We start from the raw sequence: 15,116 nt of genomic DNA, 5'->3' as shown, positions 1-15,116 counted from the left end.
CAACACACTGTAGAATGATGAACGGAAGGGTCACTGAAGAAACCAAGAAGGAAAAAAATCTTAGAACTGAATAAATACAGAGGGATCACATGTAAACCTATACAATACAATGGAAGTGGTCCTAAGGGGGAGGTTCACAGTTGTAAGTACCTACATTAAAAACCAGAATGACCTCAGTTAAATAATTAAATGATGTTCTTCAGGGCCTAGCAAGACAGAAACAGGTCAAACCTGGGCTGGTGAGATGGCTCAGTGGGGAAAAGTGTTTTCTTCCAAGCCTAGTAACCTGAGTTGGATTTTGGACACCCTTTAGGTGGAGGGAAAGAACCATGCCCTACACGTTGTCCTCTCTCCTCCATGTGTGTGCACATGCACAGTCACACACGAAACCAGCATCATCCTGACACCCAAACCAAAGAACACCACAACAAAAAAGAAAATCGTAGACCAATCTCCCTGATGAACTTAGATGCCAAAAAAAAAAAATCTCAATGAAAGATTTGTGACCTGAATTCAAAAATACACCAAAAGGATCACTCACCATAAGCAAGTTGGCTTCATTCCTGAGAAGCCAGGACCATTCAACATATGCAAATCAATCAATGTAATACATCACAAAATGGACTCAAGGACACTGAAATCACAGGATCAAGCCAACAGATACAGACAAAGGCCTTTGTCATAACCGAATATCTTTTCATGATAAAGCCTCTAAGAGGCTAGGAATGGAGGAAACATACATAACTAAGGGTATCTACCATGAAGAAAAGCCAACAGCATGCTAAATGGAGAAAAAGCAGTTCGATTAAAGTCAGGAACAACACAAAGGTGTCCACTGCCATCTAGTCAATACAGTGCTGGAAAACCTACCCAGAGCAGGAAGAGAAGGGAGTAAAAAGGACACAAACAGAAAGGGATGAAGTCAAATTTCTTTATTTGCACATTCTATGATTTAATACATAAGAGACTCTAAAGACTCCACCAGGGGGGCTGGAGAGATGGCTCAGCAGTTAATAGCACTGACTGCTCTTTCAGAGGTCCTGAGTTCAATTTCCAGCACATGGTAGCTCACAACCATCTGTAATGAGATCTGATACCCTCTTCTGTCATGCAGACATCCATGCAAGTAGAGCACTCATACACATAAAATACATGAAAAAAAAAAAAAGACTCCACCAGAAAATTCTGAGAACTGATAAACATTTTCAATCATGTGGCAGGCTACAAAATTAAACACAAAAATCAGCAGCCTTCCTATATACTAACGGTGCAAACAAATAATTAAGATCTGAAAGAAATGAGGGAAACAATTCTATTCACAACACACTCAAATATACAGAAAAAAATCTAACAAGTGAAGTGAAAGGCATAAACAACGAAAATGTTAAAACAAGGAAGAAGGAAACAGATGAAGATACTAGAAGACAAAAAGACTCTCTCATGCCCATGGATCGGAAGACTTAATCCTGTTGAAGCGGCTGGCCTACCAAAAGGGATCTACAGATTCAATGCAATGCCCATTAAAATACCACCATCATTCTTTACAGAAACAGAAAACAACAACAACAACAACAACCCACTGAAACTCATATGGAAGCATAAAGGACCCCAGACAGATGTAGCAATCCTGAACAAAAAGAATAGTGTGGTAGTTATCACTGTACCTGATTTCAAGTTATACTCCAGAGTGACAGTGATAAAAACAGCAACGTACAGGCACAAAACCAGACTCAGATCAATGACAGAGGAGTGAGAACTGAGACACCAGCCACCCTGCTACAGCTAACTGATTCATTACAAAGTTGCAAAAACCAAACCAAACCAAACCAACAAAAACACCAACAAGAACACACACACACACACACACACACACACACACACACACACACACACACAGAGGAAAAGACAGCCTCCTTAACAAGTGGAGCTGGGGAAACTGGACATTCACGGTACAGGAATACAGCCGGCTCCTTTCTCCAACCCTGCACAAAGTCAACTGAGACTGAAGACCTTAATGTGAGATCTGAAACTCCAAAGCTGATAGAAAATGAAGACCTGGGCACAGCTAAGGAGTTTCTTCCCCCGACTCCGGTCACTCGGGAAGTAAGGTCAACTACTGACGGACAAAGGCAACCTCATGAAATTAAAAAGCATCTGTAACGCAAACAAAACAAAATACCCCACACTAACCCAGTTATGGGAGGAGACAGCCTATAGAATGGGAGAACAATCTCTGCCATGGATACATCTGACAGCTGATTAATATCTGAAATATACAAACAACTAAAAAAAAACTGAAGACACAAAACAAACAAACAACTCAGAGGCAAAAACAGGCCAAGGAACGTAACAGAGAGTTCTCAAAAGGAGAAAGATGAACGGCCGATAAATATTTTAAAATGTGCTCAACATCCTTAGCCATCAGGGAAATGTAAATGAAAACTACTCTGAAATTCCACCGCACCCCCAGTCAGAACGGCTATTATGGATAAAACAAATGACAATAAATGCTGTCCAGGATATGTGGAAAGGTGGACTGTTGGTCACCGTCAATGCGAATGTAAATGGTACAGCCACTATGACATCTGTCTGGGGGGTTCTTTAAAAGCTAAAAATAGAATTTCCGTAGGACCCAGCTCCAGTACTCCTTGGTGTGTACCCAGAAGACTCTCCATCCCACCACAGAGACATTTGCTCATCCACGTTCCCCACTGTTCTATTCACACTAGCTAGGAAATGGATTCAGCCTAGATGTCCATCAACCGATGAACAGATAATGAAAATGTGGTCCATGTACACATGGAATTTTATTCAGCCGTAAAATGAAATTATGAAATGTGCAGGAAAATAGATGGAACTGGAAACATTAGTCTGAGTGCGGTAGCCTAGGTTTGGAAAGACAAACGCCGAACATTCTCTCCCACATGCAGAGCCCAGCTTCTGATTTTTATATATGTGCATTTAGGTGGGAAACAATGTGTGTAGAGCTCAGGAAACTAGAAAAGGGCCAATCAGAGAGGCGGGAAAAGATTCTCTAAGGTAAGGGGAAGTGATAGAACGTGTGGCCTGATAGTGGATGGGGGAAACAGAAAAGGTTTACATGGGGATGGGAGGCAGGGAGATGGGGGAAGGAAAAGTAGGGGTGTGTGGGTATGTGTGTATGTGTGTGTGTGTGTGTGTGTGTGTGTGTGTGTGTGTGTGTGTGTGTCAGTCCAAACTAATGATGTGTGAAAAAGCCATAAGGAAATCTATTACCTGTAAGCCAATCAAACAAACGTTCTATTAAAAATGAAGCTTGAATGGAGGTACAATGTGTGGGTGGCTAAAGCTGCTCCCAGAAGCCATAGGTTATTGAATGAAAGTCCCAGTGCCATATGTGAGATACTGCTGTTAAGAGTTGTTTAGGGAGGTCCCTAAGACCGCCCCCTTCCAGACACTACACATAACTGTCACTGCTGTTCACTGCCTACCAGAACTGGACGGGAAGCCCCTATCTTTGAAGATACTTGATGTCCTGTGGGCAGGGCATGGAGAAACGAAGCTGGAGCTGTGCTGGTAACTTCTGGTTGGCTAACTTTCACTGTATTACAGGGGGCTCTGTAGCCTACTGAGGAGGGCTGCCATCAACACTCCTAGTCAGCCGTGGACACTGCGTGCGGCACTGCCACTGGCCAGGTAAGTGTGCACTGTAAACAAGGTAAGTGTGCACTGTAAACAAGGTAAGTGTGTACCGTAAACAAGGTAAGTGTGCACCGTACACAAGGTAAGTGTGCACCATACACAAGGTAAGTGTGCACTGTAAACAAGGTAAGTGTGCACCATAAACAAGCCTCTGGCAAGCAACCTGAATGAAACTTACTGGGTCATAAATAAAAGGGATTAAAAACTAGAAGTGGGGTGAGTTAGAGAGAGGAAAGCAATCAGTGGAACGGGATGGGGGCTAGACAGGGCACCAGGGGTGAATAAGCCTGAAGTATACTGCGTAGGAAAAGGTCAAAATGAAATGAAAGTTACTGTAGTGTGTAATTAATATATGACAAAACATTTATTTAAAAAATATTTATTTTATCTGTACAAGTGTTTTGCTTACATGTATATGTATATACCATGTGTTTATCTGGTGCCCACAGAGGGCATTGGTTCCTTGGGAACTGGAGTTACAGATGCTTGTGAACCATTATGTGGGTGCTGGGAATTGAACCCAGGTCCTCTGCAGGAACAGCCAGTACTCTTAACTGCTAAGTCATCTCTCTAGGCCCAACAAAAACATTTTAAAAATGAGCTGGAGTTCAATGCTGAGGATCTCTGATGTCTTGTTTGGAAATAAGGGAAGAGGGGCACGTCTGTGTCACAAGGGGCACAGGACAGTGGGGGCCAAGCTACAGATGAAGATGCCTAACAGACAGGACCCTTTTCAGACAAACTGTGACCCACCAGACCCCAGGCTCCTGCACAGACTTGCTCAGCTAGGATGAGGCGAATTCTGCAGACTTCAGTTTCACAGGAGCAAGCAGTCTCAATGTAATTTATGTGGTCCTGAATTATAAGACACTCCTTGTCATGTCTCCCCTCAGGAGGGGCCACAGGCCAGTTTATTCACCCCTCCACTCTAAGTCCTTTCCCCTAGGCCTCCTGTTGCTGAGGACACAAGTGAAGATTTGTTAAGGACACTTTCAAGACCATCTTGGCTCTCTGGGGGTGAGTTCCCTTCCACACAGCACTTGTGGTATATGCTGTCACTGTCACTTGTCTGCCTGGGGCCTGTCTTCAGTTCCATGAGGTCGCTCTTCTGCTATCTCAGGGCTTCTCAAACTTTAACCTGTAAATGTCCTGGGATCACTTGAACAAAGCTGGTTCTGATCCGGAAGGTCTAGGGTAGGACTGGAGAATCTGCATTTCTAATATGCTTGCTAAGACCTAATGTTGGGTAACAAGTTGCTAACACATGGCTGCTGTCTTAGTTAGGGTTTCTACGGCTGTGAAAAGACACCATGGCCATGTCAGCTCTTAAAAGGAAAACATTTAATTGGGGGCTGGCTTATAGTTTCAGAGGTTTAGTCCATTATCAACATGGCAGGACACATGGTGGCATGCAGGCAGACACGGTGCTGGAGAAGGAGCTGAGAGTTCCACATCTGGCTCTGTGGGCAGCAGAAGTGACTGTGACATTGGACACAGCTTGAGCAGCTGAGACCTCAAAGCCTGCCTCCACAGTGACACACTTCCTCCAACAAGGCCACACCTCCCAATAGTGCCACTCCCTATGGACCAAGCATTTAAATACATGAGTCTATGGGGGCCATACCTAGTCAAACCACCACAGCTGGGTATCCACGACCCACTACAAAGTGACCAAACTGAGCAGAGATGGGTTACGAGGGCATGGGCAACCTTGGCAATGGCAGAGAAGTTGAAATGTATATCATCTTCAATTGAGACCTGGAGATTCTCCTCCAGTGGCCAGCCCTGAGGAAGCCTCATGGCACAGAACTCTGGGCAGGACTCAGAAAGCCTCAAGGTGCCAGGGCATACTGGGTAGTGTCCTCATTTGGTCCTTTCTTGGGAGCCTGTTATGTGTGAGGCTAAGCTATAAGGCAAATCCCATTTCTGCCTCCAGGAAGCTTTATTCAGGGGCTAAAATTCAGCCGTGCACACACTTAGGTTGTGATCTCAGGCCAAGGAGCTGAGCATTCATCCATCCATCCATCCATCCACTCAAGCAGAGTATTTATTAAGCAGCTGCCATGTGCCAGGCACTGTCTATGCTGGTAAATAAGATAGCCATGGAAGAAGAGGCGTGCACATGAAGAGATCTAAAGCTGTGCTTTGGAGAGAAGGTGCAAGGGACTGCGGTGGAGAACTCCAAGGGGCTGGAGGCCCCGCTTCGCTTTCAGTTTGCTCCCCCGAGCCTAAGGCTCATCCCACATCACAGCCTCCCGACTGCTGTCTAATCTACATGACTTCATGTGTTTCGGTAAATCCAGAAAATCCTAGGTAACGCCAGTCAAACCACAGAGCGCTCTGCTACATTTCAGAGAAGTTGGAGTCACCTGGGCTAACCATGTTAACCAAGGGTAAACTGAGCTGTTTATCTCATCGTCCAGGAGACTGGGAGAAAGGAGAGGGGGCCACCGAGCTTCTCAAACAGTCTCCATGATGTGCTCAGGACACTGTCTCCGCCTCAGTCTTTGGATACAGCAGGAGTGACTGAACTGAAGAGCCCAGCGTTTGCCCATCTGGAAGTCTTCCTGTCTCCCTTTGCAAGCACAGTGAACCACCTGAGTTTTGCTCCCCGCCCGCTGTCGGAAGCTCCGTTGCTTGTGATGTCTACCAACTGCAGATGCTAACTGCACCTATAAAATACACTCACAGAAACATCCAGACCAAGAATTTGACCGTGATAACCTGGCCAAGTCCAGACAGGAAATTACAAGGGCCTTACATCCCTTCTCTGGTTCATCTCATGTCTGACCCTCTGATGACCCCGGGTTGCAGTGGCGCTGGCCTTGTCTTTCCCAGAATCACCAAAGAGAGGGTGGTCAGGTCAGCTCCCTGCCTGCACTGGCCCAGCCTCTCTGCCTGGTCAGGTTTCCTCCTGTGATATCACCCCTTAAGCCCCCAGCTTCAGCCTGCCTCCCACATTTCAGCTCCCCCACCCACAGGTGACATTGTAAGTCTCCAAGGCTCTGGGCATTACATTGTGTTTCAGTCCCTGGCGGCAGAGTCTGTCTGTGGAGTCATGTCAGAATGCTCACTATGGCCTTCCCACACACTGACTGGCAGTGGCTCAGGAAACGTCATGAAAATCCCAGAAATTCCCAGGGGAGCTGCATTTGGCATTACCGAGCCAGAGGGAGCTGCTTTCGGTACCACCGGGTAGTCCCAGTGCCCTGGCGTCATGGCTTGGAAGGCACAGAATCAAAAAACTCTGCTTCAGAAATGCAGATGCAGCAGTGAGGGACGCTGCCTTTGTAGGAGGCCCTTGATGAATGCTCTCAACTCCAAAGTTGTCTATAGCTGCAGTGGAGCCCGGAGGGACCATTCCGGAGCCTGCCCTCTGCCCCAGGCCTCAGAACTGCGGCAGCTTTTCCGGCAGGTCAACCTTTGCATTGACCTGAATTTAAATGCTCTCTTTCAGCCTTCACTCCCGAGAACACACCTGCCTTGCATGAAAATCCACACAGATCTCCTTGCATGAACACTCCCGGCTCTCTGCTCCCATTGTAAGCTTTGCAGAGCAGACAGGTTCTCACGAAGAATTCCAGGACCCGCTGAATGAAGGTGGAGAAGACAGCCACCTTTCAGGAGACCCCACTCCAGGCCAGGATTTCCACCAGAGGCCTCGGGGAAGTCGGGGAAGCTCAGCCGTCATTCTGGCTATCTAATAGCTGTGTGCATGTAGGCAAGGCATTTAACCTCTCTGAACTTGTATTTATAGAGCTGTAAATGGAGCTTATGATAATCATTACCATGAAGTATTATGAGGGTCCCTATGGATAAATTTTAGTGCCCAGCACACTAGTGTTGAACAATTTTTAAAAATACATTTGAATACATATATATTCATATATGTGTATACACACACACACTCCCCTCCGCCTAGTGATACACATGATTATCAGAAGAAAGCTTTCACTTCCTCTCTTGCTGCCAGCATGTTTTGCTGTGAGGAGAACAGCATCAGTCCATTCTGCTGATCACAACGTTTGTCTGCTCTTGTGTATCCCCACGTGTGGAGAGTCTGCCCTCCTCTGGCCCTCAGCCTGCACATGACCATCTCAAGTTCCCCAGCACATACATCTTCTTTCTTAGGCTACCTGCTCCCCCAGGGATCCAGGCATTTGAACAGAAGACCTTCCTACCAGGAGGGGCTTCTCCAGGCATGTGCTTTCTTCCTGAATGCTCCTGAGGAATATGACTCAGCCACAGGCTGGTTTTTACATTGTGTTCTCTCTCTTCTTAAGTCTCCAGGATCAGGGACATGATGGTGACCCTGACCGCTCTACTCCAACTCCAGTCTCCTGAAGCATACCAGCGGACTGCATGAATGAGTGAAGGAGCATCCTGCTCTCAGCCTCAATCCTTGCCTTACACTAGGCGTGAGTTTCCAGGATTGAATAGAATCCCAGCTCTACTAGGGACCAGTCTTCCTCAGCTCCCTCAACCACCTGAGATCCCTGACAAGGATGTTCTTCTAATGCTTCCTGCTGAGGTCTCTCTGAGCCAGGACGACATTAGGATCCTACCATGCTCAGAGGAAGCCTCTCTCCAAAGCTGGGGTGAACCTGTAGCTGGCTGGGGTATCCTCTGGCTCTCCCTGGGTCAAGGTGTGCTGGATATGTCAACGTGACACAAGCTTACGTCATCTGAGAGGAGGGACCTTCAATTAAAAAAATGCCTCTGTAAGATCAGGTTGTAGGTAGGCCTGTCAGTCATTTTCTTATTTAGTGATTGACAGGGTGTGGAGGTGGGAGGGGTCGCAGCCCTCTGTGGTTGGTGCCATCCCTGGGATGGTGGTCCTAGGTTCTATAAGCAAGCAGGCTGAGCAAGCCATGTGGAGCAAGCCAGTAAGCAGCACCCCTCCATGGCCTCTGCATCAGCTCCTATCTCCAGGTTTCTGCCTGCTTGAGTTCCTGTCCTGACTTCCTTCGAAGATGGAGTGATACTGAAGTATAAGCCAAATAAATCCTTAACTTCACAACTTGCTTTTTGGCCACGGTGTTTCATCGTGGCGAAAGGAACCCTAACTAAGACACAGAGAGAGTCAAGGAATATAGGCAGGCTGGGCTGTGACTCTGTTCAATGCTGGGAAAGCATGCCCAACATAGGAGATGAAGAGGCAGCCCCTTTGCTGGCAGCAGCTGCATGGCTCGAGAAGGGCTGTTGTCAGAATGGACTGGACGGGACATGGTGCCCAAGCAATAATGGCAGGACTCCTGGTCTTTCTTTTCCCGCCAATGCAGGTGACAGACATGGCTGGATGTCACAAAACCCCAGGAAACTGCTCACCAGGCAGCAAGAAAGGGACGTGGGCCTGTGCACTGGGAAGTGATGTATTAGTCATACTGTGGTGGGGGCAGACAGCAAGAGCTTGAATCTGTGCAGCTCTGCAGCTGTTGGGCAGGTTGCTGTAAGCGGGCTCTGAAAATCCAAAGCTGCGTAGTTCGCACTAGAATGTGGAAGTTAAACAGCTGGCCTCAGGGAGGTGGAAAGAGCTATGGCTTTCCCCAGGCTGGAAAAATGAGGGAAATGAAGGAGGGTGGGTAATGGCATAGGGAGCAGGCGGGCAGGAGGAAAACGCTAGAATACTCTGCATCAGTGGTTCTCAACCTGTGGGTCGTGACCCCCCAGTAAAATATCAGATATTCTGCATATCAGGTATTTACATTACGATTCATGATAGAAGCAAAACCACAGTTATCAAGTAGCAGCAGAAATAATTTACGGTTGCGGGGGGTGTCACCACAACACAAGGAACTGTATTAAAGGACTGCAGTGTTAGGAAGATTGAGAACCACTGCTCCATAGCATAACAGAAGCCGTGGCAATGACTATTGCCCCACTCGATCCAGCCAGCAGGGAGGACTCTGAACGTCAAGCTTGTGGGGCTAGGTATCACGATTTCTCTACTCTGATCATTATGTGTTGTTTACACGGATTTAAATGTTGCACGGTATCCTGTAAGTATTTCATCACTCTGTCAACTAAAAATAATAATTAAAAAAATTACAAAGTCACTCAACTTTCCCAAGCCTTAGCAATCTGATGGGGAAGATCAGAATGATCAGGGTCGGCAATATGGCTCAGCAGGTAAGGGTGCTTGCTGCTGAGTTTGACAATCTGAGTTCAAATCCCCACCAGCACTCACATGGCAGAGGGAGAGCACCGATTCCCACAGGTTGTCCTCTGACCTCCACGATGCACTCTGTGGCACATGCACCCCCATCCCCATCAAACAAATGTAAAAATAAATAAATGAAAATGGGAACGGTGTTGCTCGTCCAGGAGTGTGCCCGGCAGGAGCAGACGGGGCCACCTATTTTTAAACAGGCCACACTGCACCCGGCACAGTGGTTTAAGTGCTCTGGCAGCAGTGTGGGTTTGAACATGACTTCCTGCCTCGCTCTCCCGAAGGCCAGTGCAGGCAGAGTCTCCTGGATTCATCCTCATCTCGGGGCATGCTGTGTCCCGGTGTTGGTCACTGGCTGCCCTGTTCTGCCCTGTTCTGAGTGCATGTCCATACCCCACGTAACCAACAGCCGGGGAGAAGCTTCCCTCCAGCTGCTTTCTGGAACCCCACCTCCTCTCCTGAACCTGTTGGAGAGAGCAGACCAGGTTCTCCCCTCCCTGCAATGCATCCTTGACATCATCTCTGGCCACAATTGTTCTCCAAGACATGTGCCAGCCCTGTGTCTGCCTTCCCTATTCCATCTTTTTTTTACCAGGCTTTGGGCGTCTACACAGCACATACATGTGCACGTCGCCAGTCTGCTTCTCAGGATGTGGCAGACCTGGTGGCTGAATACTAATCCCTTCTTCCAGCGACTGTGTCTGGGTGAGGAGACAGTTGTACGCCTCTTTTGTTCTGGGGATATCAGTTAAAAGATGCATTCATGGTTATGGTTTTCAGACAAAGAACCCAAATGGCCTAGGTATGATATAAATAAGGGCTGAGCTGTGAATGATATTTCCCCAGCATCAGATTCTCAATCCCTCACCAAGCCTCAAAGGAGATGTAGACTTGACTCCCATGTCTATCAACGTTCCAGTAAATGGAAGCAAACACATTTTTAGGCTTCAGTTATTCTGGAATAGCGAGGCAGGCTCAATGATAAAAGAATATTTGCAGAGCACTAACTGTCCTTTCTGCTAGCGGGGAGGTACTGCTGCGGCAGAGTTTCTCAGTGACTTGGGGGGCTGACATGCTTTGCCCTGATTTTGAGAAGAGCCTGTAGGTCCCTGTCTTAGTTAGAGTTTCTGTTGCTGGGAAGAGACACCATGACCATGACAACTCTTATAAAGGAAAACATTTAACTGGGGTGAATCGCTTACAGTTCAAAGGTTCAGTCCATTATCATCAGGGTGGGACATGGTGGCATGCAGGCAGACATGGTGCTGGAGAAGTAGCTGAGAGTTCTACATCCTACAGGCAACAGGAAGTGGTCTGTGACACTGGGAGTATCTTGAGCATAGGAGACCTCAAAGCCCGCCCCCACTGTGACACACTTCCTCCAACAAGGCCACACCTCCTAATAGTGCCACTCCCCTTTGTGGACATTTTCTTTCAAAACACCACAGTCCCCCTTTCAATCAGGACCTGGATGCTGCCTATTAACGGGTGTCTCCCTACACTCTTTGCTGACTGCTGTAGTGACTGCTGAGGTTCCCCACGTGTCACCCACAGGCCCCTGAGGGTCCCTGAGAAACTTTCAGAAGTCTGGGGTCCGAATTATTTTTGTAATATCGAAAGGCATTATTTTTCAGTGCAGGAGAGATGGCTCAGCCATTACGAGAGCATACTGCTCTTGCACAGGACCTGAGGTTGGTTCCCAGCATTCACACCGAGTGGCCCAGAACTGCCTGTCATTTCGGCTCTAGAGGATCTGATACTCTCTTCTAGTCATGATGTCTGTGGGTACCCGCAAGCACATGCGCCCCAACCCACATACAAATATCACTAAAAATAAAATAGAATCTTAAAGAAAAAGACCAACCTCCTCTGTTTTGTACTCAGAGCACATCTGCACTGGTAGCAGAAAATCCAACAGAGGACACCAGCTTAAGGACATTAGCTTAGGGCAGATGACAGGGCCTAAGTCACTGCACTGTCACTTACGTGTGCATCTGCACATAAAATAACAAAGGAAACTACAACGACAAAGAAGCCACACTTAAGGCCACCCTTGACAAGGCAGGAAAAACGACCAACAGTTAAAGATGCCGGACCCCTGAGTCCTTGCTTCCTTAGCAATTGTGTGACAAAATGAACCGTGCACACACAGCCTTTCTGTAGCCTGTGAAAGGCTTGGTGACATCCCACGGCCTTGCTCACTGAACTAGCTGCTTCGGGATCCTCCCACGAAATGCTATTTCTATTTAAAGGAATGACTGGTAGCGTCTTTTCAGACAGGGGCATTTACCAGAGTGTAATCTGGAAAATGAGTAAAAAGAGGACACAGGGCAAAGCACAGATGGTATTTGTTGCCGGTGATTGAATTGGGCCTTTCACATGAATATTAATATTTTTGAAAACTTGGATTGAGCTCGACAGTCCCTTCTCCCTCCTTTTATCTTGGTTTTACGAGACAGGGTCTCTCTGTGTAGCCCTGGCTGTCTTGGAACTCACTGTGTAGACCAGGTTGTCCTCAAACTCACAGAGATCCATCTGCCTCTGCCTCCTGAACGCTGGGATTAAAGGCATGTGCCACCACCGCCCAGGGACAAGCTCCCTCTTACTGAAGACTTCTCCGATGGGAAACTGACCAGTGGGCATGTCAGCGACACGAAGTTTTCTCTACGGGACAAAGGAATACGTCATGACCCGGAAGAACTTCGTGACTCAGTGGACTGATCTAAGTGACCAGTGTGTGATGCTGTAGATCCCAGCTGGGGGACAGTACTACCCAAAGTGAACAGACTAGTGTGGTTTAGGGTAACAGAAGAGGTAAATTAATGGATACGTGTTCCACGCGGCAGCTACCCTTTCAGAAGATCCCATTGCCTGTGGTATGATCAATGATGAAAATCCACCCGTATCGGAAGGGACTCTTAAAATGCTCCTTCCTGTTCCAACCACATGTCTGTGTGAAGCTGGCCTTTCTCCTTCAACTTCACCCGAACAACTTGAGGGTGCAGAACAGGCACCAGGGTTGCCATGAAGCCAGAAGACCTTAAAGATCTGCAACAACCACACAGGGTCACCCTTCTCGCTTCAACTGCTGGTGTGTCTCACCCACACACTGCTTACATAAATATGTGGTGGGTATGGAATCGTTTTTAGATAGAATAAGAGAGAGCTATTTCGAAATGGTCTGTGTTAGTTTCTCTGTGTCAACTATCACAGTGTGCCCGGCAAGCACATGTTCTTGGAGTGCTGAAAAAACTTAAGAAGGTCCCAAGCTGGGGCCCCATGGCACTGTGTGCCAGGCCTACTGGCTCTCACTTTCCTTGAGAAACTCACTTTCCTGCTTCCTCATCCCTATTTGGTCCAGGAGATGGTTCAGCACCAGAACTGAGTTCCTTGGAGTGCACTAGAAGCCGTGATTGGCTGGGAGACATCATCTCTTCCACAGAAAATAATTAGAGGTCCTCTAAAGGCACAGAGCCCCAGTTATTTTTGCTATTTCAGTCTCTGTGGCCCGAATCTTAGAGAAAAGCACTCATGAGCTGTCTTCATGGCATTTCTGCATTTTGACATGTCACTCGGCACCCATCTGGCCAGGAAGGAGCACATTCCAGGGCCATTTTCCGCTGCTCCTCTGCCTGGACACAGCTCACCACATGACATTGTATTTGTTCACCCAGACTTTCGAGGGTTCAGCCTCAGCCTATACCCATGCTGACAGGGACTCTTAGCGACTGTCAGACCTCCTTTCCTTCCCCGGGGCTGCCAGTCCCCATGACAACCTGTCTGAGCACCAGGGAATGCCAGAAGTGACAGTCCCACCTAGCATCTGTTTGCATTCTAAAGGGCTGGTGTGCACACAGCCCACGTAGGAGACACTGGCCTGGGAGGTGAGAGAGATTCCCCGGAAGGAATCTGGGTCACGTCACATTTTGTCAATTATGTCTGAGGCTATGAGCCCAGATGGCCCTAGCAGAGGAGTGGGCCTGGGGTGTGGGACGGAGTTCTGACACACGAGTGTGGCAGTGTGGGTGTGAGTGGCGGTGTGAGTCTTGCTGCTTGGACACCCTGACCCACTGTCAGCCCCCTCACTTCCAGGGTCTCCACCGGTGGAGCTACTTCTACCTGTCCCGATCCTTCTGCCCCACAAGGGACCTGCTCCCGCTGGCCCTTCTGAGCACAGCCTCAGTGTCGTGTCCCAGAGAAGCTTTCTCTGAGGAGCACACCTCGGCAAACCTCTCCTTTGCCTCCCCTTTTCTCCTCTCACCTTTCACCGAGTCGTGGGAGCTCCAGGGACGACAGAACAGATGTCTCCTTTCCCCAGAGAGACCACAAGCCTCCTGAGTGCTGGGCCCACCTGCTTTGCTAAGTGTCACCTCTCCATGTTGGCAGCGAGCCTGACATATGAGGCACCTCATCCCCATGGGATGACGGTACGGAAGAGGGCAGCGTCACAAAGCACGGGCAGGCGGTGCCAGCCCGTGCCAGCCCGTGATGTTCTTCTGCAGCAGATGGCGAGCACCTATGCCTGCCGGAGAACTAGGCCGATCTCCCGCTGAGCCAGACAGGGTGCTGCCTCCAGTACTGTGAGCCCTCCAAAGAGAACGCGGCGCCTGTTTCATTTATCTTGGAGCTTCCGGTCCAGGAACAAGATGGGGGGGGGGTGACTGTGAGGAACCCGAGTTGGGAAGATGTTCTAGAACGGGTGCAACGGAGCACCGCCGGCACATCACCTGCTTGACGGGATGGCTCGAAGGAGGGATGGGATCACATTGGAAGTGGGCCCTCCAGTGCACAAAAAGAGCCTTTCATAACACCCTGTGCTACCACTAGGGTTAGACGGAGGCTTCACAGGGTCCAGGAAGGCAGGGTCCAGCACAGAGGTAGCCTATACATTCTGGAGGGTGCAAGAAATGTGGCAGCCCACTTGCACTCTGGAGTATCTTTAGAGAGAGGAGGGTCAGACATGCCTCTCTGACCAGATGGAGATGTGTGGAGTCGGCCTGTCCCTTCAACCCCCCGCCCCCCCAACACCAGTCAAAGCTCCCAACCACTGTCTGAGAGAAGCTCTGCAGATATCCAGACATGTCCCCACGCCCTCCCTTGAGATGATGGGGTACAGCAGGAAGGTTGCTGCTGCTGAGGCTGCGGCGGGGGGGGGGGGGGCGGGGGGGGGGTTGGGGACTGGGGGTGGTACCTACAGTTCGGTCACGTCCTTCGGCATGCCTTTGGGGAGGGCACGGAGGCCCCTGTTGCTGCATCGTACCACCGT

General features: G+C 48.6%; 1 protein-coding gene across 1 annotated transcript in view; it reads right to left on the bottom strand.

Moving 5' to 3' along the window:
* The window catches only part of LOC131916537 (slit homolog 3 protein-like), a 562,664-nt gene that overhangs the window by 62,689 nt on the left and 484,859 nt on the right, over window positions 1-15,116 (bottom strand). The window contains exon 11 of the mRNA XM_059269895.1: window positions 15,046-15,116. Within this exon, the coding sequence (XP_059125878.1) occupies window positions 15,046-15,116 (71 nt within the window). The remainder of the gene's footprint in view (window positions 1-15,045) is intronic.

This window comes from Peromyscus eremicus, chromosome 8a (assembly GCF_949786415.1).
Source record: "Peromyscus eremicus chromosome 8a, PerEre_H2_v1, whole genome shotgun sequence".
NCBI lineage: Eukaryota > Metazoa > Chordata > Mammalia > Rodentia > Cricetidae > Peromyscus > Peromyscus eremicus.
Note: the sequence above shows the minus strand (reverse complement) of the source record. Positions and strands in the feature narration are given on the sequence as shown.